At 44.4% G+C, this 23,358-nt stretch overlaps 2 protein-coding genes across 5 annotated transcripts; both read left to right on the forward strand.

Annotated features, from left to right (window-relative positions):
* Positions 1–232: 232 nt before the first annotated feature.
* On the forward strand, positions 233–2,699 carry LOC115201518 (R-spondin-3-like). The gene is made up of 6 exons (XM_029765257.1): positions 233–282; positions 812–1,003; positions 1,124–1,264; positions 1,489–1,635; positions 1,779–1,964; positions 2,042–2,699. The coding sequence occupies exons 1-6, from the start codon at positions 234–236 to the stop codon at positions 2,080–2,082; spliced, it is 756 nt and encodes a 251-aa protein (XP_029621117.1). The 5' UTR covers position 233; the 3' UTR covers positions 2,083–2,699.
* A 1,067-nt stretch (positions 2,700–3,766) lies between these two features.
* On the forward strand, positions 3,767–6,575 carry LOC115191387 (E3 ubiquitin-protein ligase rnf146). 4 transcript variants are annotated; one of them, XM_029749272.1, is made up of 3 exons: positions 3,767–3,837; positions 4,334–4,396; positions 4,653–6,575. In XM_029749272.1, the coding sequence occupies exon 3, from the start codon at positions 4,654–4,656 to the stop codon at positions 5,764–5,766; it is 1,113 nt and encodes a 370-aa protein (XP_029605132.1). In that variant the 5' UTR covers positions 3,767–3,837; positions 4,334–4,396; position 4,653; the 3' UTR covers positions 5,767–6,575. The 4 variants fall into 4 exon arrangements, with proteins under 4 accessions (XP_029605132.1, XP_029605127.1, XP_029605125.1 ...); XM_029749267.1 differs by having other exon boundaries at positions 3,773–3,837; positions 4,278–4,396; XM_029749265.1 differs by lacking the exon at positions 3,767–3,837 and adding an exon at positions 3,844–3,980 and having other exon boundaries at positions 4,278–4,396.
* Positions 6,576–23,358: the final 16,783 nt, after the last annotated feature.

Raw genomic sequence — 23,358 nt, forward strand, 5'->3', positions numbered from 1 at the left:
CATGGAATTTTTTTTAGATTTTTCATCTGGAAAACAGATTTGTTCTCTAGCGTGCATACTGGGGTTGGGACCATTGTGGATGATGTTCTTTTAACACAATTCTGGCGAAAAAATCTTTTTCAGGTATTTTATTTACATCAAAAGATGACTTAGCTGTTGGACAAAGAACCTTAATTCCAAAGAGGGTAAAAATGCTAATTCGGGTACCATTTCTGATTTGGATTCTGCACTTCATGGATCTTATTAATGGACAATATTTCTCAAGACATCCACGACATAGACGTAAGTATCCAACCGACACATTTTGATGCGACCTGATTGAAATGCGGACACCTGTTCTACGTATTTATACGCATATTCAACTCCTCTTCATACATGCGTAAAAGCATGGACATTACTATGTGGGTGCAGTAAACTTTCAGGCAACAATGCGGCCATATATTTTCATGGTTTATATGCGTTGGCTTACTATGTGAACCACACAATACATTGTAAAGTTTGGCTGAGGGTTTGATAAACCTGGGCTGGCTCCTGTTTCTATTCTTGGAACATAATGTGCCACGTATAGTAAGTCACTACTCAGGTTTATGAGATTGGCTGTATTCGTTGAGTACAGAGCATAATGATTTGTGATAATGTAGTTCTTCCAAAAAAGACTGAAGTTGTATAGGATTCAAGTTTGACCAAATTTCACGTGCTCAAGACATGTAACTGCATCCTCTCTTATGCAGGATCACACACACGTGTGTGTGTGTATGAGAGAGCGAGAGAGACAGACACACACAGCCATAACACCAGCTCTTCTCTCCAGGTAGCGCAGTGGTGAGCAGGTTGTGTCATGCTGGCTGCCTGACATGCTCAGCGTTAAACGGCTGCCTGTCCTGTAAGCCCCGCCTCTTCTTCCACTTGGAGCATGATGGGATGTGGGAGAGGGGGACCTGTCTGCTATCCTGCCCCAGAGGTCACTATGGGACACGCTCCCCACATGTCAACACCTGCACCAGTGAGTCATGTGATGGATGAACAACACTGACACTGTTATGGAGCGTTGTGATAATGTCATACACAGTGTAATGCCCTGATCATGTATCCACTCTAACCAGGGTCCCTGTCTGTGTCTCAGAGTGCAGGGAGGACTGTGTTTCCTGCTTCAACAGGAACTTCTGCACTCACTGTCACCAGGGCCACTACCTGTACAGAGGGAGGTGTGAGGACAGCTGCCCCGAGGGCCTGACCCCAAACGCTGCACTAAGAGAGTGCAATGGTAAGTCTATTACACTACAGCTGAACTGTGATCTTCCTTCATAGTCATAATGTGTTCAAAGTCTGGCTAAAACTAATAAGATCCAGTATTGGTCGGCCAAGAATCTGGGCTTGGATGCATCAAAATCACACATTGTGGAAGAAGACATATAAAGTACATATTTACAGTAGGGAGAGAGATCTATATAGAAATGCGCCTCTAACGTCTATGTCCCTCCGTCCCAGATTGTCCAGTGGGCTGTGAGGTGTGTGTGACGAGGAACACCTGCACCAGGTGTAGAGCAGGACTGTACCTCCTGCATGGCCAGTGCCATCATACCTGCCCAGGGGGGTTTGAGCCTGATGGACAGCTCATGGAGTGCATTTCTCAAGGTTAGTGACTCTCTGTCCTCCCCCGTCTCTGTACATGAGCCATCCCAATAGATCATTGATCGATCACTCTACAATGCAAATTTGACTGTATATTTTGTGTATCTATCTACCCTACAATGTCATGCCCCCCATCTTTCTCTCAGTACACTGTAAGGTGGGAGAATGGGGAGACTGGGGCCTCTGCTTTCGGAGAGGGAGGACCCGGGGCTACAGGAAGTTTGAGGAGGTACGAAGAAGAGAGGTCCTACGGCACCCCACCCTGTACGGCGACCCCTGCCCCAAAGTCAAAGAGTGGAGGAAATGTGTCATCAAAAGGAGACCAAGTCCAGGTATACTGGTGATCAAAGTGAAATTTTGACTTATTTCAGTTTTCCCACATCTTGCATTGTCCTCTCCCTTTCCACAGGAAGATCAGATGGCAAAGGCATTAGGCCAACAGAACATTGATGCAAGATCATTGGTGGGAGCAAAATAATAGCAAGTGGCAGATGTGATCCAAAACAGGATGGAAGGCCAGAAGGAGGACTGGATTAACTGGGTTGAAAGAGAGACCTCCATTGCCTGGACCTTAGTCGTTTCTGTAGTCAGGAACAGTGTGCAACAATGTATTCCTCTATGTTTATGACCAGCTGTTGACCTGCCTTAGTTGAGAGACCTTGGAGTAGATAACATTATCATCTGCTCTAGAATTTCAGGTTCAACATTTTTTGGTTCATTGGAAGATGTCACCCACACGATCCATTCCAGGAAAAGGTCACTAAATTGATATGGACTGAATTGAGCAGTGTTCAAAATGTGTTATTTTAATGAGTGTTTTTGTTTCTATCATGATGGTGGCTAGCCCACTTGTTCTACAAGTGTTGCATTTCTATGTATAGCAAGTCAAATTGAAACTATTGATGCCTTTTCATGATTTAAATCATTGTTATAGGCCTACATAAAATGTTTGTGTGGGAGATTTTATAGTAAATTACAGTATATTGTCTTCACAAACATGACTGAATTACATTTTGTTACCAAAAAACATTGTTGTTAGGTGGAAAGCCTACTCCAAAGATGTCTATAGCTAGCTAAATAAAACGAATTCTATACAATATGTTCTATACATTTTCTCCTACATTAAGGCGGCAGGTAGCCTAGCGGTTGGAGCGTTCAAATCCCTAAACCGACAAAGTGAAAAATCTGTCTGTGCTCTTGATCATGACTCAGTTCCATTACATTACACATAAGAGTCATTGGACGAAGGCATGTTCTGTACGGGGAGTTTTGTTAAGATCTAAGATGCTCAATCTGAACAGTAACAAGCGTCGCTTGCTGTACGTTATTGGCAGCGTAAGGACCTTATCTTCCATAGCAAAAAAAAATTACAAGGTTAAATTGATACACACATTGGTACAGTTAGGGTTAGTGTTCTCACACGGCCATATCTCGATGTTACAGCGCTTGTTTATGGAAAACAGACGGGAGACAAGAGTCAACCACCTGTACCAATTAGCTATCTAGCATGCTCTGAACACCTCTGTGTAATGTATATGTGCAACTCTGGAAGTGTAGTTTTGTCGGATGGAGACACCCATAGCTGTATGGATCTGTGCAAAACTGCTACTGTAAGTGTAACTTTTTTAGTTGAAGGATACTTTCTCGCTGATGAAAGATAAGGGCCATATGTTTCAAAAGTGGTATTGCAAGCGATGAAAACGTTAACACACAGTGTCGGGATTGTAGTTCACATGAGGCAGTTGTGGGCAAAGCCATTGCCTGAGAACTGTAAGAAGGCAGAATGCCGCCTAGAGTTCTCAATAGCTAGATGTGCCCTTGAGCAAGGCACTTAAACTTGATTGCTCCATGTTCGTTTCTGATAATGGCTGGCCGTGACCCCATTCTCCGAGGGTGTCTCAGGGAGTTGGGATATCAAAAAACACATTTCCATTTCACACATGCATATAATAGCTGACACAATTGTACATGTGTGAAACAGGACAAATATAAGCACCCACATGTTAAACTTCTGCAATAATACATGAGGCCGTGTGTCTATGAAACATTTCTCATGGTTGTGATGTGGTCATAGCCACGAGGAGAAGCTGACAAATAAAACCACCCACACGTCATGCTGTATGATCATCCTCCTCCGACGCTTGAACTGGCAGGCAGACGACGCAACGTCATCCCGTTACGTGTATGAATACACGGAAGGAGGAGGTACGTGAGTATTTTGCTTTGTTTTGGTAGAAGATATTTTAGTGATTAGCTAGCTAGCTAGCGTTTATAGGTCGAGAACGATCAATAATTTGCGAATTATTTAAAAACATCACTGAGCGATGGTCGAACGCTATTCATGACAGGTGAGTGTGGAGGAAATTCGCTCGAGGTAGAAGACAGTTAAGCGGTGTATCACTGACAACTGTGGCCTCCGGAGCTAACAGTAACTTGAAAGCAAAGCTTGTCAACAAGAAATGGCTACTGTACAGTAGTTAGCTAGTTTGATGGCGACATCATTACTATTGAAGTGTGTATTTAGTAGCTAGCTATGTTCTTTATGGTGGTTGTCCTGTTCGCTTTAGATTAGCAAGATGGCTAACGTTATAGCAACATACCCTCTCTGATTATAGCTAACCAGTGTTTTTATCTCTCTGGGAAAGGTGGGATTAAACCGACTCCTGAATCCTGTCTCTTTTCAACAATATTTTTTCCATAGAGAGGAACTTTGAGAGAATACAGAATTGACCCTGATGTCATCCCAGTAACTGCGCTTGAGAGAGTAAGTAGTTCCTTTTTTTCCATCATAGTAATTAGGGCAATATTGATGATATGATCAATAATGATTGACACAAAATATTCTAGCCAGCTAAGTCATCTGAAATTCACATTTGAGATATTTAGGCATATTGCTAATTGAGTCTCTCGTGACAGCTTGTATGTGATCTTGTTCAACTGGGAGCTTAAAATTTGTCCGCAGGACTGTCTGTCTTTTCCTGTGTCTCAGCATTAGCTTAACGATCTGTCTCCCCTCTCAGCATGGCGAGCTGTGGTGAGGTAGACCACACTGTGGACTCTGTGTCCTCCTCTAAGGTGGAAGACGGAGGGGACGCCTGTACTGGTGACTCCCCCACCTCCCCTAAACCTTCGGCCAACCCCTTGCCGGAGTGTGCCATCTGCCTCCAGACCTGTGTCTACCCGGTTCGCCTGCCCTGCTGCCACGTCTTCTGCTTCCTGTGCGTTAAAGGAGCCTCCTGGCACAGCAAGCGCTGTGCTCTCTGCAGACAGGAAGTACCTGAGGACTTCCTGGAGCATCCCACCCTGCTGTCCCCAGAGGAGCTGAAGGCAGCAGCTGCAGGGGGGCGAGGAGGAGCCGGCCCGAGGAGCGCTGGGGGAGACAATGCCTGGTACTACGAGGGGAGGAATGGATGGTGGCAGTACGACGAGAGGACCGGCCGTGAGCTGGAGGACGCCTTGGCCAAGGGCAGGAAGCGTGCCGAGATGCTGATTGCTGGCTTCCTGTATGTGGCTGACCTGGAGAACATGGTGCAGTACCGCCGCAACGAGCACGGTCGCCGCCGCCGCATGAAGCGTGACGTGGTGGACATTCTTAAAAAGGGTGTAGCCGGACTCAGACTGGACCCTGACCCCGCCCCGCCAGTAGTTGCCATGGCAGCTGTTCTGGTCACAACAGCGACAGTGGAGCAGTCAAGCTCTGCTGACGGGGAGGATGTGACTGGACGGTCACAGGCGGGTCGCTCAGGGGTTCTCATCCCAGCTCCTCCTGTCAGACCCCCTACAGTCCTGGGGGCCCACCCTGCCACCTCAGCCTCCATCTCCCTGGAAGACTCTCTGTCCCAGCTCCTCATCAGCCAACCAGAGGGGGAAGAAGAGAAGGAGGATGAAGAGAAGGTAACTTCAAGCATGAGCCAGGTGTACGAGTCAGCATCTGGTAGCAGTGAGGGTGAGGATGGTGATGAGGTAGGCCAGGGGTGGGACAGGGAGAGTGGGGGACGAGAAGTAGGAGTTCGACGGAGGAGCAGATACAGACTCCTACAGCGGTGGCTCAGGGAGGTCCAGCCTGACAGACTGCCACCTGGTGGTGGGTCCTCACGCAGCCCTGACGGTCAGTGTAGTGTCACTGAGGTGTGACCACAACTGGACCACTGTCTCTGCACTCATCCCTGTTCAGCAAAAAAAAAGCATTCACTTCATGCCCATGGTGGTAGTGAAGAACCCAGGGGAAGATAGCAGATCAGCCATTTGCATTACATATACAGTTCAGTCAGCCACATAGGCTAATCAATAGTTTATAATAATACGTCAGCCAGCAAAATTATGCAACATTGCACACAATGAACTAGCCCATACTGCTCCGCTGTCTGCCACTGTAACCGTTTGAGCCCATGTTATTATGGTTAACCATGCATTGGTACTAAATATTTGAAGAGAAATGGTGAAATGATAAAGGTTTGAGATTTGGAGGGGACTTAACCTTTTAAATGTAGCATCCCATCTCTAACCGGAGGCAAAAAGTAATTATCTTGTTTTGTTGTACATTGTTTTTTTTGCTGTAAGGAATGTATTTTCTAATCTCCATTGAGAGAGTTTGTGTGTGCGTGCTCTTTTGTCTGTGTATTGAGGTCATATTTCATCTTAATATAAAAAGTGTGTGCTTGTGTTGTGAGTGAAAGGTGATGAGAGCCTACTGGTAGTGAGGTCTTGAGTGTAGAGACGAGTGACGATTTCTATTACTTGTTCTAGTATTCTATGGAAACAGTGTGGATGGGAGATGTATTGTTAGTGTTAACGAGTCTGTTTTGAAGTTTAAACCTATTATTTGAACTCTTCTGTCAACAAAAAAGTATTTTTGACTTATTTAATATGATTTAACATATGTGTGTGGTCTCTTTGTTTAACTGTTTTCTCAAAAACAATAAAATTAATCTATTTGACATTAATTGAAAAGTAATGAGTTCAATTTTATTGGTAAGGTGATAGCTATTACATATGCATATGGCTTTGGGTGATACAGTATGTCCAGTGTGCATCAGTGTTGTGACTCAGCATTGTGAATTTACACCCACAAGGTTTTTTTTATTAAACATTTTTGACCATGCAGGTCAATTTTAGACCAAAGTCTAACAACATCAGCTCAGTAGGTGGAAATGATGGGAAATGCTATATCTAGAGCAGTGGTTCTTAACCTTGTTGGAGGTACTGACCCCCACCAGTTTCATATGCGCATTCACCGAACCCTTCTTAATTGGAAAAATGTCTCTCTTCACCTTGAATTCAGCGAGCGTTGTGTTCTTGTATTGTCCATCTCCATGCAGCTTAAGGAAGTGTTCTCTTAGTTTTGCCGGTGCTAGACTAGAATTGCTCAACTTGGCATTGCAAATCATGCAGTTAGGACGCTGACTCTCATCACGTTCCGTTATACATGTGAATCCATATTGTACATATTCGTCCGACCACTTTCTTTTTTTGCTCGACATAGTATGAAGGGATTAAAAATATTAAGAAAGAAATCACACGACGTACCATCACGACAGTCACAATTCGACTACTGAGCGCGCCAAATTCCCTGCAGCACAGATAGGCCAAGCGATGTTGCGTGATCACCTGCAGCCAATGATGGCTAAGCGGGGCGTGTCATCACGAATCATATGAGTCGGGTGTGTGTCTTGACCTCCGCCGAACCCCTGAGACTGACTCACCGAACCCCTGGGGTTCGATCGAACCCAGGTTAAGAACCACTGATCTAGAGACTTCCTCATTCAGATGAAAAATGACAAAATTAAACAGATGATGATGAGAGAAATGGATGGAAAAAGATGGTTAACCTGTGGTTACTTGGAGGCATGAGACAAACTCCATGACTTGTCCTTTCATAAAGTATAAAGCAGAAACCTTTGCATGACAAAGACACTACTTGTTTGGGTTTGGATTGAAACATGTGAGTTCTCTATTCCTCCTGCCTCTGACCATACAGAATGATTGAGCAGCAGGAAAATGAGGGAATGGTTTTGCAAACTGAAAGTGATTGGATGAAAATTGTGCAGATTTTTCCCTGGATTCACTTGGTGTGTGGATATTGATGAGTATGTGGATAAGCTGGCCATCTATGGGGTCCATTTGGCTTGCCCCAACACCTATGCTGTCTACCACTGTGAATGTCAACCTGGGTTCATAGTAAAGAAGAGTGCATCAGGACGATGTGTGGACCTAGACACGTGTAAGATGGACAAGAAGTTGTTCTGAGGAGAAAGGGGAACGTGTCAATCTGGAGGGCACCTACATTGCCAGTGCCCCCTGGGTTCAATAACTAGGGCAAAAAATAAATAAATAATGGGTGTACACTACCGGTCATTTGTTTTAGAACACCTACTCATTCAAGGGCTTTACTATATTTTTACAATTTCTACATTGTAGAATAATAGTGAAGACATCAAGACTTTGAAATAACACATATGGAATCATGTAGTAACCAAAAAAGTGTTAAACAAATCAAAATATATTTTATATTTGAGATTATTCAAATAGCCACCCTTTGCCTTGATGACAGCTTTGCGCACTCTTGGTATTCTCTCAACCAGCTTCATTAGGTAGTCACCTGGAATGCATTTCAATTAACAGGTGTGACTTCTTAAAAGTTAATTTGTGGAATTTCTTTCCTTAATGCGATTGAGCCAATCAGTTGTGTTGTGACAAGGTAGGGATGGTATACAGAAGATAACCCTATTTGGTAAAAGACCAAGTCCATATTATGGCAAGAACAGCTCAAATAAGCAAAGCGAAATGACAGTCCATCATTACTTTAAGACATGAAGGTCAGTAAATACGGAACATTTCAAAAACTTTGAAAGTTTCTTCAAGTGCAGTTGCAAAAACCATCAGTTGATATGATGAAACTGGCTCTCATGAGGACCGCCACAGGAATGGTAGACCCAGAGTTACCTCTGCTGCAGAGGATAAGTACATTAGAGTTACCAGCCTCAGAAATTGCAGCCCAAATAAATGCTTCACAGATTTCAAGTAACAGACACATCTCAACATCAACTGTTCAGAGGAGACTGTGTGAATCAGGCCTTCATGGTCGAATTGCTGCAAGAAACCACTACTTAAGGACACCAATAAGACGAAGGGACTTGCTTGAGCCAAGAAACATGAGCAATAGACAATAGACTGTTGGAAATTTGTCCTTTGGTCTGATGAGTCCAAATTGGAGATTATTGGTTCCAACCACCGTGTCTTTGTGAGACGCGGTGTGGGTGAACAGATGATCTTCGCATGTGTATTTCCCACCGTAAAGCATGGAGGAGGAGGTGTTATGGTGTGGGGATGCTTTGCTGGCAACACTGTCTGTGAATTCAAGGCACACTTAACCAGCATGGCTACCACAGCATTCTGCAGTGATATCCCATCTGGGTTGGGCTTGTTTTTCAACAGGACAATGACCCAACACACTTCCAGGTTGTGTAAGGGCTATTTTACCAAGAAGAAGAGTGATGGAGCGCTGCATCAGATGACCTGGCCTCCACGATCACCTGACCTCAACCAAACTGAGATGGTTTGGGATGAGTTGGACCGCAGAGTGAAGGAAAAGCAGCCAACAAGTGCTCAGCATATATGCGAACTCCTTCAAGACTGTTGGAAAAGCATTCCAGGGGAAGCTGGTCAAGATAATGCCAAGAGTGCGCAAAGCTGTCATCAAGGCAAAGGGTTTGAAGAAACTCAAATATAAAATACATTTTGATTTGTTTCACACTTTTTTGGTTACTACATGATTCCATATGTGTTATTTCATAGTTTTGATGTCTTCGCTAGTATTCCACAATGTAGAAAATAGTAAAAATAAAGAAAAGCCCTTGGTGTTCTAAAACTTTTGACCGGTAGTGTACAGTGCCAAATTGTGAGCTGTATGGACCACAGCAGGCTACAGCTGGACAGGCTCTGCCAGGCTTTGACAGTCGGTTATCTCTGTTGAGACGTAAGTAAGTTAGCCTCCCTGAGCAATATCAGAGAACACACAAAAACACATCACCTTGCCTCTGTTGTCTATCTTCTCTCTAAAGGGACTGGTCAACGGCACCACTGATGTTCCTTAACTCTGCCTCCAGTTCGATGATCACCATGGTAACAGCAGTGAAGTGACCAGCCTACAGAGGTCAGTTTAAAACTCCATTCGACTGATCGCCCCTCAGCTGAGAAACACCACAACCAGGATCAGGATCAACCGCACAGAGATGGAGATGGTTGTCTGCTGGGACTGGACTCCACTCAGTGGACCGGTCAGCCTGACCAACGAAAACGCCCAACTGGACACCACCTGGAAAACCGCAACTGCTATGCCTTCGTCACTCTACTCAGGTACAAAGGTCTTCAGTCTTTGGCCAATGGATCTAAAACCAATCAAAAAACCAGAGTGGTTACTGTATCTGTTAGTAACCCATACACAACAAGGCTGCGCCAACAGGTCATTCTCACCTTCACACACCTGCAGCCCGGTGACGGGCACCAGCACGCCTGTGTTCATTGGTCAGAGGAGAAAGAAGAGTGGTCAAGGTGGAGCTGTTCCTCAGTAGGTGGAGGCCGGTACTCTACCCTGCACCTTAGGGACTGCTGCCCTATGTATAGTTGAAGTCGGAAGTTTACATACACCTTAGCCAAATACATTTAAACTCAGTTTTTCACAATTCCTGACATTTAATCCTAGTAAAAATTCCCTGTCTTAGTTCAGTTAGGATCACCACTTTATTTTAAGAATGTGAAATGTCAGAATAATAGTAGAGAGCATGATTTATATCAGCTTTTATTTCTTTCATCACATTCCCAGTGGGTCAGAGGTTTACATACACTCAATTAGTATTTGGTAGCATTGCCTTTACATTGTTTAACTCCGGTCAAACGTTTCGGGTAGCCTTCCACAAGCTTCCCACAATAAGTTAGGTGAATTTTGGCCCATTCCTCGTGACAGAGCTGGTGTAACTGAGTCAGGTTTGTAGGCCTCTTTGCTCACACGCTTTTTCAGTTCTGCCCACAAATTTTCTATGGGATTGAGGTCGGGGCTTTGTGATGGCCACTCCAATACCTTGACTTTGTTGTCCTTAAGCCATTTTGCCACAACTTTGGATGTATGCTTGGGGTTATTGTCCATTTGGAAGACCCATTTGCGATCAAGCTTTAACTTCCTGACTGATGTCTTGAGATGTTGCTTCAAAATATCCACATAATTGTCCTTCCTCATGATGCGATCTATTTTGTGAAGTGCACCAGTCCCTCCTGCAGCAAAGCACCCCCTCAACATGATGCTGCCATCCCTGTGCTTCACGGTTGGGGATGGTGTTCTTCGGCTTGCAAGCCTCCCCCTTTTTCCTCCAAACATAACAATGGTCATTATGGCCAAACAATTCTATTTTTGTTTCATCAGACCAGAGGACATTTCTCCAAAAAGTAAGATCTTTGTTCCCATGTGCAGTTGCAGACCATAGTCTGGCTTTTTTATGGCGGTTTTGGAGCAGTGGCTTCTTCCTTGCTGAGTGGCCTTTCAGGTTATGTCGATATAGGACTCGTTTTACTGTGGATATAGATACTTTTGTACCTGTTTCCTCCAGCATCTTCACAAGGTCCTTTGCTGTTGTTCTGGGATTAATTTACACTTTTCGCATCAAAGTACGTTCATCTCTAGGAGACAGAAAGCATCTCCTTCCTGAACGGTATGACGGCTGCGTGGTCCCATGGTGTTTATACTTGCGTACTATTGTTTGTACAGATGAACGTGGTACCTTCAGGTATTTGGAAATTGCTCCCAAGGATGAACCAGACTTGTGGAGGTCTACAATTTTTTTTTCTGAGGTCTTGGCTAATTTCTTTTGATTTTCCCATGATGTCAAGCAAAGAGGCACTGAGTTTTAAGGTAGGCCTTGAAATATATCCACAGGTACACCTCCAATTGACTCATATTACGTCAATTAGCCTATCAGAAGCTTCTAAAGCCATGACATCCTTTTCTGGAATTTTCCAAGCTGTTTAAAGACACTTTCAACTTAGTGTATGTAAACTTCTGATCCACTGGAATTGTGATACAGTGAATTATAAGTGAAATAGTCTGTCTGTAAACAATTGTTGGAAAAATTACTTGTGTCATGCACAAAGTAGATGTCCTAGCCGACTTGCCAAAACTGTAGTTTGTTAACAAGAAATTTGTGGAGTGGTTGAAAAACTAGTTTTAATGACTCCAACCTAAGTGTATGTAAACTTTCGACTTCAAATGTATATAGTCATTGAACACTGGTCACTTTAATAATGTTTTATGTATATTCTGTGTTCCAGTCATGGCTAATCCTATATCAATTATTTTTTATTTTTTTCTGGATTATGTGTGTACTGTTTTTTTATTGCTTGGTATTACTGCACTGTTGGACCTAGAAACACAAGCATTTCGCTGCACCTGCAATAACATCTGCAAATCTGTGTATGTGATGTCTAACTCCACCCACACAGTGTGCTCCTGTAGTCATCTCAGCAGCTTTGCCCTGCTCAAACATAACCACCAGAGGCCGCTGTCTGTGGTGATGTGGGTGGGTGCTTCCGTGGCTATGGCCTGTGTGGTCAAACCGTGGCTATGGCCTGTGTGGTCAAATCGCTCTTCGTGACAGCTGTGTAATGATAGACGCCTCCAGCAACAGAACATACAGTACATTTGGAAAGTATTCAGAACCCTTCCCCTTTTCCACATTCTATTATGTTACAGTCTTATTCTAAAATTAATTGAATTAAACATGTTCCTCATCAATCTACACACAGTACCCCATAATTTTTTTCAACTGTATATATAAAAAAAATTAAATACCTTATTTGCATAAGTATTCAGACTTTTTGCTATGAAACTTTAAATTGAGCTCAGGTGCCTCCTGTTTCCATTGATCATCCTTGAGATGTTTCCAGCTGTGGTAAATGCAATTGATTGGACATGATTTGGAAAGGCGCACACCTGTCTATATAAGGTCCCACAGTTAACAGTGCATGTCAAAGTAAAAACAAAGCCATGAGGTCGAAGGAATTTCAAAGAAAGGATTACAAAAAACGTGTTGGCATATTAGAACACTAAACAATAACTACAACAATGACAGTGTCTATGTCACGTCCTGACCAGCAGAGGGAGCAATTGTATTAGTTTTGGTCAGGACGTAGCAGGGTTTTTTGTGTGTGTTAAGTGTTGTGTTGGTGATTGGACTCCCAATTGAAGGCAGGTGTGTTGAGTTGCCTTTGATTGGGAGTCCTATATAGTAGTGTGTGTTTTTCTTTGGGGTTGTGGGTAGTTGTTTTTGCACTGCGTTTGATAGCCTGCAAAACTGTTCTTGTCGTGAGTATCATTTATTGGTTTTTCACTGTGGATGCTATGCGTGTTTTTTTCATTAAAGAATATGAGTATCCACATACCCGCTGCGCCTTGGTCTTCTCTCCACTACGACACATGTGACAGTCTATCATAAATGAAAGCTCCCTAAATAAATACAAGTACAAACTGAATGTCTGAGAACACAAAGTACATCATGGTGTGTGATTTGTACAGGTGTACTGGGGATTTATTGCATAATGGCATATACAGTGCACTCGGAAACTATTCAGACCCCTTGACTTTTTCCGCATTTTGTTACGTTACAGCCTTATTCAAACCCTTTACTCAGTACTTTGTTGAAGCACCTTTGGCAGAGATTACAGCCTTGAGTCTTCTTGGGTATGACGCTACAAGCTTGGCACCCCTGTATTTGGGTTTCTCCCATTCTTCTCTGCAGATCCTCTCAAACTCTGTCCGGTTGGATGGGGAGCGTCACTGCACAACTATTTTTAGGTTTTTCCAGTGATGTTCAATTGGGTTCAAGTCCGGGCTCTGGCTGGACCATTCAAAGACATTCAGAGACTTGTCCTGAAGCCACTCCTGCGTTGTCTTGGCTGTGTGCTCAGGGTCGTTATCCTGTTGGAAGGTGAACCTTCGCCAAAGTCCGAGGTCCTGGGCGCTCTGGAGAAGGTTTTCATCAAGGATCTCTCTGTACCATGCTCTGTTCATCTTCCCTCGATCCTGACAAATCTCATAGTCCCGGCCGCTGAAAAACATCCCCTCAGCATGATGCTGCCACCACCATGCTTCACCGTAGAATTGGTGCCAGGTTTCCTTCAGACGTGACGCTTGGCATTCAGGCCAAAGAGTTCAATCTTGGTTTCATCAGACCAGAGAATCTGAGAGTCCTTTAGGTGCCTTTTGTGAAACTCCAAGCAGGCTGTCATGTGCCTTTTACTGAGGAGTGGATTCCGTCTGGCCACTCTACCATAAAGGCCTGATTGGTGGAGTGCTGCAGAGATGGTTGTCCTTCTGGAAGGTTCTCTCATCTCCACGGAGGAACTGTGGAGCTCTGTCAGAGGGACCATCGGGTTCTTGGTCACCTCCCTGACCAAGGCCCTTCTCCCCCGATTGCTCAGTTTGGCCTGGCGGCCAGCTCCATGGAAGAGTCTTGGTGGTTCCAAACTTCTTCCATTTAAGAATGATGGAGGCCACTGTGTTCTTTGGGACCTTCAATGCTGCAAACAGTTTTGGGTACCCATCCCCAGATCTGTGCCTCAACATAGGGCAAGTAAGAGGCAACAAAATAATCCATTTCCAGCCATGGTATGTAATGCAATTAGACATTTTAGATGAGAGCCATGTGAAAGACATACTGTATATAGATGTTATTATGATCACCAGGGGATACATATAGAAATTCAACACACTGGGGTCTTATGATGCCAATGTGAAAGATACATGGGGAGAGAAAAAGAGAGAGTGATGATGGAGGAGGAAGGAGGGAGACCGATAGAGGGAGAAAGGGATGTGGTTGGAGTGGGAGGGAGTGAGAGAAGGAGACAGGAAGATGAGAAAGTGAGAGAGAGCAATGAGAGACAGGAGGAAGAGAGGGGGGTGGAGAAAGAGGGAGAGTGAGAGAAGGATGGAATAAGAACGGGAGTGAGAAATCAGTGGGAGAGAGGAAGGGATGGAAAAAAACTGGGATGATGAAAGAGAGCAGGGTAAAAGAGTTCATCTTGGGTACTTATGCACTAGGCCAGACATAGCCCTGAATACATACATTCATACAGACAGACATACAGACGGACGGACGGACGGACAGACAGACAGCGGGGAGACAGAGGGAAGACAGACAGGCAGACAGAGAGGAGACAGAGAGAGAGGGAAGACTGAGGCAACAGTAATATATCTCTCCCATAACCCATCTAGTCTACACCCTATCATGTCCCCCCTCTCTCTGCATGAAATACACCGTGATACAACCCCCAGTCCTACAGGAATAGTTGGATTGTTCTTGTCTATCGAACTCCCACCACCCTGTAGTTCAAGGGCACAATTGTTTTTGTGTCTGTTATTCTTTGCAACCTTGTTTTTGCTTGGGATGGGACTGTTATTTCTTGTTTAATGCTTAGGGGCTGTGTATTACTGACATTATGTTACGTTGATACATGTTTGAACTAATCCATTCTATTTTGGTCGATTTATCTATTCCATCTATTAAAACCACATTTCCATTAGGTAATAGTTAAGTTTGCGTGCCTGTAAGTTTGCGTACGTGTGTGTGCATGCATGCATTAGTTTGTGTGTGTGCATGTGTGTGTGTGTGGTTGTTGGTAGCCTATTCCCAGTGGTAGAACAGACATGGATGCGGTCAGATTCACAGACGTGTCTGTAGTCTCGGCCCAACAGGAACCAGCATGACCTCATTCTACTGTAACCATCATCGGCTTTACACCATTAATACTCTGATGGCATCCCACTGTGAAAACAGTGCCACTACGAACATTAATAACTCTCATATGTCACCCCCTGGCTATGATTTTATTTTAGGAATAAGGCCTGTTTTTCTTTTGAAGCCAGAAAGAGGCTAGTATCAGCTACATTTATGCCTTTACTAGACTATGGGGATATTTTATACAGTGAGGGAAAAAACGTATTTGATCCCCTGCTGATTTTGTACGTTTGCCCACTGACAAAGAAATGATCAGTCTATAATTTTAATGGTAGGTTTATTTGAACAGTGAGAGACAGAATAACAACAAAAACATCCAGAAAAACGCATATCAAAAATTATATAAAATGATTTGCATTTTAATGAGGGAAATAAGTATTTGACCCCCTCTCAATCAGAAAGATTTCTGGCTCCCAGGTGTCTTTTATACAGGTAACGAGCTGAGATTAGGAGCACACTCTTAAAGGGAGTGCTCCTAATCTCAGTTTGTTACCTGTATAAAAGACACCTGTCCACAGAAGCAATCAATCAATCAGATTCCAAACTCTCCACCGTGGCCAAGACCAAAGAGCTCTCCAAGGATGTCAGGTACAAGATTGTAGACCTACACAAGGCTGGAATGGGCTACAAGACCATCGCCAAGCAGCTTGGTGAGAAGGTGACAACAGTTGGTGCTGTCATTGTCAGTATAGTGGAGGTGAGGAATAGAGTCAAGCGCAGGACACCGAACTGAGTAAAATAACGTAATTTACTCTAAAAAAACTCATAAGTCAAAATCCACGCAGGGATAAACAATCTTGACAATACACAACTAACACGACAAACAAGAAAACAAGAAAACAATAACGCACAAAACATCATGAGAACCAGAGGGCTTAAATAGGGAAATAATCATAATGAGATGGGAACCAGGTGTGAACAATCAAGACATAACAAATGGACAAAGAAACATGGATCGGTGGTAGCTAGAAAGCTGGTGACGATGACCGCCGAACGCCGCCCGAACAAGGAGAGGCACCAAGTCGTGACAGGTGCGATTATTCGCAAATGGAAGAAACACAAAAGAACTGTCAATCTCCCTCGGCCTGGGGCTCCATGCAAGATCTCACCTCGTGGAGTTGCAATGATCATGAGAACGGTGAGGAATCAGCCCAGAACTATACGGGAGGATCTTGTCAATGATCTCAAAGCAACTGGGACCATAGTCACCAAGAAAACAATTGGTAACACACTACGCCGTGAATGACTGAAGTCCTGCAGCGCCCGCAAGGTCCCCCTGCTCAAGAAAGCACATATACATGCCCGTCTGAAGTTTGCCAATGAACTTCTGAATGATTCAGAGGACAACTGGGTGAAAGTGTTGTGGTCAGATGAGACCAAAATGGAGCTCTTTGGCATCAACTCAACTCGCCGTGTTTGGAGGAGGAGGAATGCTGCCTATGACCCCAAGAACACCATCCCCACCGTCAAACATAGAGGTGGAAACATTATGCTTTGGGAGTGTTTTTCTGCTAAGCTTTGGTGACACCCCTGCCCAGGGCAAAGTAAATTTAAACTATGCAGCATGTACCATTAGGAAATATTCATAGTACTGTATCTGGTGACTCTTTAAAACATTACTTAGAGTTGAGAGAAGTGAACATGCAACTTTTTAAATGTAAAGAAACAAGTGAACTTGACTTTGGCCAAGCGAGAAGCTAACTCTCTCACAGTGAGCTAGCAACAGGCCCAATGCAGCATGTGCAGTATACAGTATGATGCTATATGAGTTATGAGGGAATGTGTTCAGACAAGCTGTCTTGTTGGCTTCCTGACCTGTAGGATTCTGAGTAGAGCTGCAGGGTTTGAATCTGACCCTGTCAGTCTGTGTGCAACAGGCTGAAGGGACAGCTGACCCTGTTCAAGCAATTACCACGTAGGAAGATGAGACCCCTACAACCAGCAGGAGGCCTGACAACAGATTGGTCATGGTGGCCCAACACCTTATTAAGGCACTTTATGTTGGTGTTTCCTTTATTGTTTCTCCCTCACACTTTCGCTCTGTCCTCTCTTCTATCCTTCATCAGACTAGCTCCATTTATTTCTGTCATACTCAGTCACACACTCAAATCTCTATTAATCCAATCTGCCATTTTTTTCTCTGTTTATGCTTCCATGTTACCACTGCTACAGTGCCTTGGTTAATGTAACATGCGTGGTGGACGATAAATTCAAAATAATTATATGATGTACGAGTCCAGAACTGTGTCATAGGACGAGATATTTATGATCATTTTAATTTTATTTAACCTTTAATTTAACCAGGAAGGGCTCATTGATATTTGTAATCTCTTTTTCAAGAGCATCCTGGCCAAGATAGGCAGCTCATTACACAACTACAGACAGACAATATGAAAAACTACAAGTAATCTAGTAAAAACCATAGAATTCACAAGAGTATAACAAAATCATAAAACAGCAAATTAAAAACATTGACAGGTCAGGGAATCAGTCTCAAAATCCTTCATCGGTGATTTAAAATCAGGACAAGTTCTTCCAGTTTAAAAGTATTTTGTAAGGCGTTCCAAGCCGATGGCGCAGAGTACATAAAAGCCCTTTTACCAAATTCAGATCGGACATTTGAAACAGTTAGCAGGATAAACTCCTGGGAATGAAGAGAGTACCCACCACATTTTTGAACAATAAAAATGGCAAAATAAAATGGTAGTAAACCCAAAATGGCTTTGTAAATAAAAGTATACCAGTGACTGAGGCTAGAGTGACTAGAGGCCAGCCCACCCTGGTATACAAAGTGCAGTGGTGCGTAAGGGTTTTGCAGTTTAAATTAAATGTCAATGTGCCATGGTAAATGTGTCAATTGATCTCAAACACTGAGTGGAAGCATATATACAGTGAGGGAAAAAAGTATTTGATCCCCTGCTGATTTTGTACGTTTGCCCACTGACAAAGAAATTATCAGTCTATAATTTTAATGGTAGGTTTATATGAACAGTGAGAGACAGAATAACAACAAAAAAATCCAGAAAAACGCATGTCAAAAATGTTATAAAATGATTTGTATTTTAATGAGGGAAATAAAATGCTTACTTACGGGCTCTAACCAATAGTGCAAAAAAGGTATTAGGTGAACAACAGGTAGGTAAAGAAATAAAACAACAGTAAAAAGACAGGCCATATACAGTAGCGAGGCTACATACAGACACCGGTTAGTCAGGCTGATTGATGTAGTATGTACATGTAGATATGGTTAAAGTGACTATGCATATATGATGAACAGAGAGTAGCAGTAGCGTAAAAGAGGGGTTGGCGGGTGGTGGGTGGGGCACAATGAAGATAGCCCGGTTGTGTGTGTGTGTGTGTGGGTGAGTCGGTGTGTGTGAGTGCATGTGCGTGTGTGTGAGTGTGCCTGTGTGTGTGTGTGTGTGTGTGTGTGTGTGTGTGTGTGTGTGTGTGTGTGTGTGTGTGTGTGTGTGTGTGTGTGTGTGTGTGTGTGTGTGTGTGTGTGTGTGTGTGTGTGTGTGTGTGGGTGAGTCGGTGTGTGAGTGAGCCTGTGTGTGTGTGTGTGTGGGTGAGTCGGTGTGTGTGTGTGTGTGTGTGTGTGTGTGTGTGTGTGTGTGTGTGTGTGTGTGTGCCACAGGAGGCTGCTGAAGGGAGAACGTCTCATAATAATATCTGTAATGGAGTGAATGGAATGTTATCAAACACATGGAGATTTGGTGTCTGATTCAGCCATTACTACGAGCCCGTCCTCCCCAGTTAAGGTGCCACCGGCTTCCTGTGGTGTGCGTGTGTGTCCAGACAGAGTACCCGCTCCACTTTGGACCACCGGGCATGATGACACACCCAGACCCCCTCCACAGAAACCAAATTGGATCGTCATTCATCACGCGTAAAGTGGTCGATTATAGTCCCCTCTGCCAGGCAACACACTCACTAATCCCACGAGAGCTCCCATCGCTTGTTTTGAAAGCCGAGCCTCTAGCCCGGATCTCCTTTCAAAGGGATGTTTTTGGGCCCCTTTCTATTTTGATGGGGTGGCTGAGATTCTGAAAGACCCTTAGTGGTCCTCCCAGGTTTCCTTGATCGGGTATTTGAGCTGGACACCTCAATTGGGCCGACGTTGGCACTGACAACTTGGACAGACCGACGGTGATAAGAAAGAGTTAGACCGTGATATTGGTCTTCTTTGGCGGCTGGGACCAGGTGTCAACTACAGAAAGTGGGTTAAAGAAGGAGGTATGGAATGGTGGCTTGGTACGCCATAGTTTATTCACTGCCTAAGTCAGAGTAGATTTGAAAATGTCAAATTTCTTTATTTCTGTAGATGTCATACAGGAGGGATTAGTGTTTGTGGGATTGGACAAAATACATTTCGGGTCGTTCCATTATTTTGGTGCCTTTGGGGAAGTGTAACTTGCTCAATAAAACTTTTGATTTCACTTCATTTGAACATTCTGTCACTGTAGCGGTGCGTGGGTAAAATCACTTGGGAAGCCAAGCCATATTACATACCTATACATTGTTTGCTTTATAACCTGTTAGTTCATATGCCTTGCGACCATGATATATAGGCCTAAGACAGAGACAATAAGAAGACACAGTGGCAGAATAAATTAAACCACACCTTTGTTTCATCACAAAACTGGAGAGCAGCCTCTGTCCAGTGAAGTCCACAAAGAATATTGCATGTAACAAACAGTTACATGGTCAAGCAAGTTAATGTTTCCGACATTTTCGGACTACTAAACAACTATTGATATAGAACCACAGAGAGTTACCGCAAGTCACAAAGAAAAAAGGGGCTGCCTCCACTGTTCCAGCACCATTTCAATTTCAACATTTCAACATCATCAAATCACCTCTGCTTAGTGTAATACAATGACAACAATTTAGTCCAATCAATGTAAGCTAAATATGATGTGGCTGTCCATGGTTCTGATTTCTGATTTCTCTCTGCGTGTGTGTGTGTGTGTGTGTGTGTGTGTGTGTGTGTGTGTGTGTGTGTGTGTGTGTGTGTGTCTGTGCATGTGTGCATTCATGCAAGTAGAAAAAACATGTTGACTCACCATGCTTGTAGAGAAACGCCAATGTCATCCTCCTCTGTTTCATGTTGATGAAACGGTCTATAACTCTGTCATACAGTACGCGCTTTCAGTTTTTGTTGTTCTAGGCTACCTGGCTAAAATGCTTGCACTAACCTAACTTTCTTTCATGGGCAACAATGAGCCAGCTAGTTAACATTAGCCTACTACATCTAGCTACATAGAATCGCCGTTATAATCATTGACCGGTACGGAGAATTAAGTAAAACCACAAGTCCAAATCCCTATCTCCATCCATGGCTAATTTAGAAAAGGGCCCATTTTTGCTAGCTAGCTAGCCACCAGAGGACAACAACACAACAAGATGCATGTTTTTTCTGTCAATGGCGTTTTGCTCTTGATCTGATCAAATCAAATCTAATGTCACGCCCTGATCTGTTTCACCTGTCCTTGTGATTGTCCTTGTGATTGTCTCCAACCAGGTGTCGCTTATTTTCCCCAATGTATTTATCCCTGTGTTTCCTGTCTCTCTATGCCAGTTCGTCTTGTATGTTTCCAAGTCAACCAGCGTTTTTCCCGTTCTCCTGCTTTTTGCATTCTCCTTTTTCTAGTCCTCCCGGTTTTGACCCTTGCCTGTTTCTGGACTTTGTACCCACCTGCCTGATCATTCTGCCTGCCTTGACCACAAGCCTGTCTGCCACTCTGTATCTCCTGGACTCTGATCTGGTTTTGACCTTTTTGACTTTCCTCGGCCATTCTCTTGCCTACCCCTTTGGATTAATAAACATTGTAGGACTCCAACCATCTGCCTCCTGTGTCTGTATTTGGGTCTCGCCTTGTGCCTTGATATCAAATTTTATTAGTCACATGCGTCGAATACAACAGGTGTAGACCTTACAGTGAAATGCTTACTTACGAGCCCCTAACCAACTATGCAGTAAAAATGTTTTAATAAGAAATAAAAGTAACAAGTAATTAAAGAGCAGCAGTAAAATAACAATAGCGAGACTATATACAGGGGGCTACCATTAGGTAATATGCACATGTAGGTTGTCACGCCCTGACCTGAGAGAGTTGTTTTTCTCTGTTTGGTTAGGTCAGGGGTGACATGGGGTGGGCATTCTATGTGTTGTATGTCTATATTGTTTTTGTATTTCTTTGTTTTGGGCCGAGTATGGTTCCTAATCAGAAGCAGCTGTCTATCGTTGTTTCTGATTAGGAATCATACTTAGGCAGCCTGTTCCCCACCTGTGTTTGTGGGTTATTGTTATTTCTGTGTGTATACGGCACAGTGCGTTACGTTTCTTGCTGCATACCTGTTTATTGTTTTTGGTTCGGCACGCTGCGCCTTGGCTCCGGCACGCTGCGCCTTGGCTCCTCTATGACAGGGAATTTGAAGACAGCACTCGTGACAGAACCACCCACCAGAAGAAGACCAAGCAGCGGAGGAAGGAGCAGCAGGAGAAGTATTTGGAGTCATGGATGTGGGAGGAGATCCTCGATGGCAAGGGTCCATGGAGCCAGGCTGGGGAGTACCAGCGATCGAAGGAGGAGCTGGAGGAAGCAAAGAGGGAACGATGGAGATACGAGGCGTTGTATCCTCCTATTCAGGTGAGGAGGCAGCCCCAAATTATTTTGGGGGGGGCATAAGGGGAGTGTTGCTAGGTCAGGGGGGAACCCTGACCTAACTTCCCGGGTTATACGGAGGGAGCCATGGAGGAAACCAGAGCCGGTCGAGGAGTCAAGAGCGGATGACGACGCTGGATTCCGGAGAAAGGGACTGGTGGAGAGTGCACGACGGAGCAGACGCACAGAGGAAGGAGCTAGGCAGCATGGAGGTATGCCCACTATGTCGCCCATAAGCACTCAGAGCCCGGTGCGGTCGATACAGGCTCCGCAACGTAGTCGTGCGACAGCTAGCCGGCAGCCAGGAAAAAGTGCGCCAGCGCAGCGTATCTGGACTCCAGTGCGGCTCCTCGGCCCAGGATATCCTGCATTCCCCAGCACAGCCCAGTTCGTCCTGTGCCAGCGCTCCGCCCTTGCCGGGCTAGAGTGAGCATTGAGCCAGGACGGGTTATGCTGGTTGTAAGTGTCAGACCTCCAGGGAGAATCCTGGGCCCAGGATATCCTACGCCTGCTCCAGGTACGGTGCGCCGCATTCCCCAGCACAGCCCAGTTCATCCGGTGTCAGCGCTCCGCCCTTGCCGGGCTATAGTCAGCATTGGGCCGGGACGGGTTGTGCCAGCCCTGAGCGCAAGAACTCCAGTGCACCTCCAAGGCCCAGTACGTCCTGTGCCTGCTCCGTGCACTCTCCGTCCAGCGACGCTCCTCAGGCCGGTGCCTCCAGCGACGCTCCCCAGTCAGGAGCCTCCAGCGATGCTCCTCAGCCCGGAGCCTCCAGCGACGCCCCCCAGTCAGGAGCCTCCAGCGACGCTCCTCAGCCCGGAGCCTCCAGCGACGCTCCTCAGCCCGGAGCCTCCAGCGATGTTTTAAATGGGTTAAAATCTTCCTAGAAGTCACAAAGGGTGCAAGGAAGGACATGTCAAAATTCAGTATTTTGGCACTTTAGCAAGTCTTTATTCATACAAATGAATCTGATGTATTGAATTTTCTATGTGCTATATGTTAAAAGCCACCTTATTTTATATAACAGGTTTTTAAAAGTCAATATTGGTGCACAATTTCTATTTCCAAAAAAGGGACTCATTTCATGGAGTGACCCATTTACATTGACATTTTATCCATTTAGCAGATGCTCTTATCCAGGGCGACTTACAATTAGTGCGTTCATCTTAAGATCGCAAGGTGAGACAACCACATCACGGTCGTAGTATCACAGTTGCAGTAATAACCTAATGTGGTCTGCATTCAACCCTTATGGCATGTTGATCAACTTCAAGGAT

Source organism: Salmo trutta, chromosome 1, assembly GCF_901001165.1.
Source record: "Salmo trutta chromosome 1, fSalTru1.1, whole genome shotgun sequence".
NCBI lineage: Eukaryota > Metazoa > Chordata > Actinopteri > Salmoniformes > Salmonidae > Salmo > Salmo trutta.

Bases quoted from the DNA above. Each gene is read 5' to 3' on its own strand.
- LOC115201518 (XM_029765257.1), top strand. From the start codon at position 234: ATGGATCTTATTAATGGACAATATTTCTCAAGACATCCACGACATAGA. The intron at 1,265-1,488 runs GTAAGTCTATTA...CCTCCGTCCCAG, and splicing joins TGCACTAAGAGAGTGCAATG to ATTGTCCAGTGGGCTGTGAG. The intron at 1,965-2,041 runs GTATACTGGTGA...CCCTTTCCACAG, and splicing joins CAAAAGGAGACCAAGTCCAG to GAAGATCAGATGGCAAAGGC.
- LOC115191387 (XM_029749272.1), top strand. From the start codon at position 4,654: ATGGCGAGCTGTGGTGAGGTAGACCACACTGTGGACTCTGTGTCCTCC.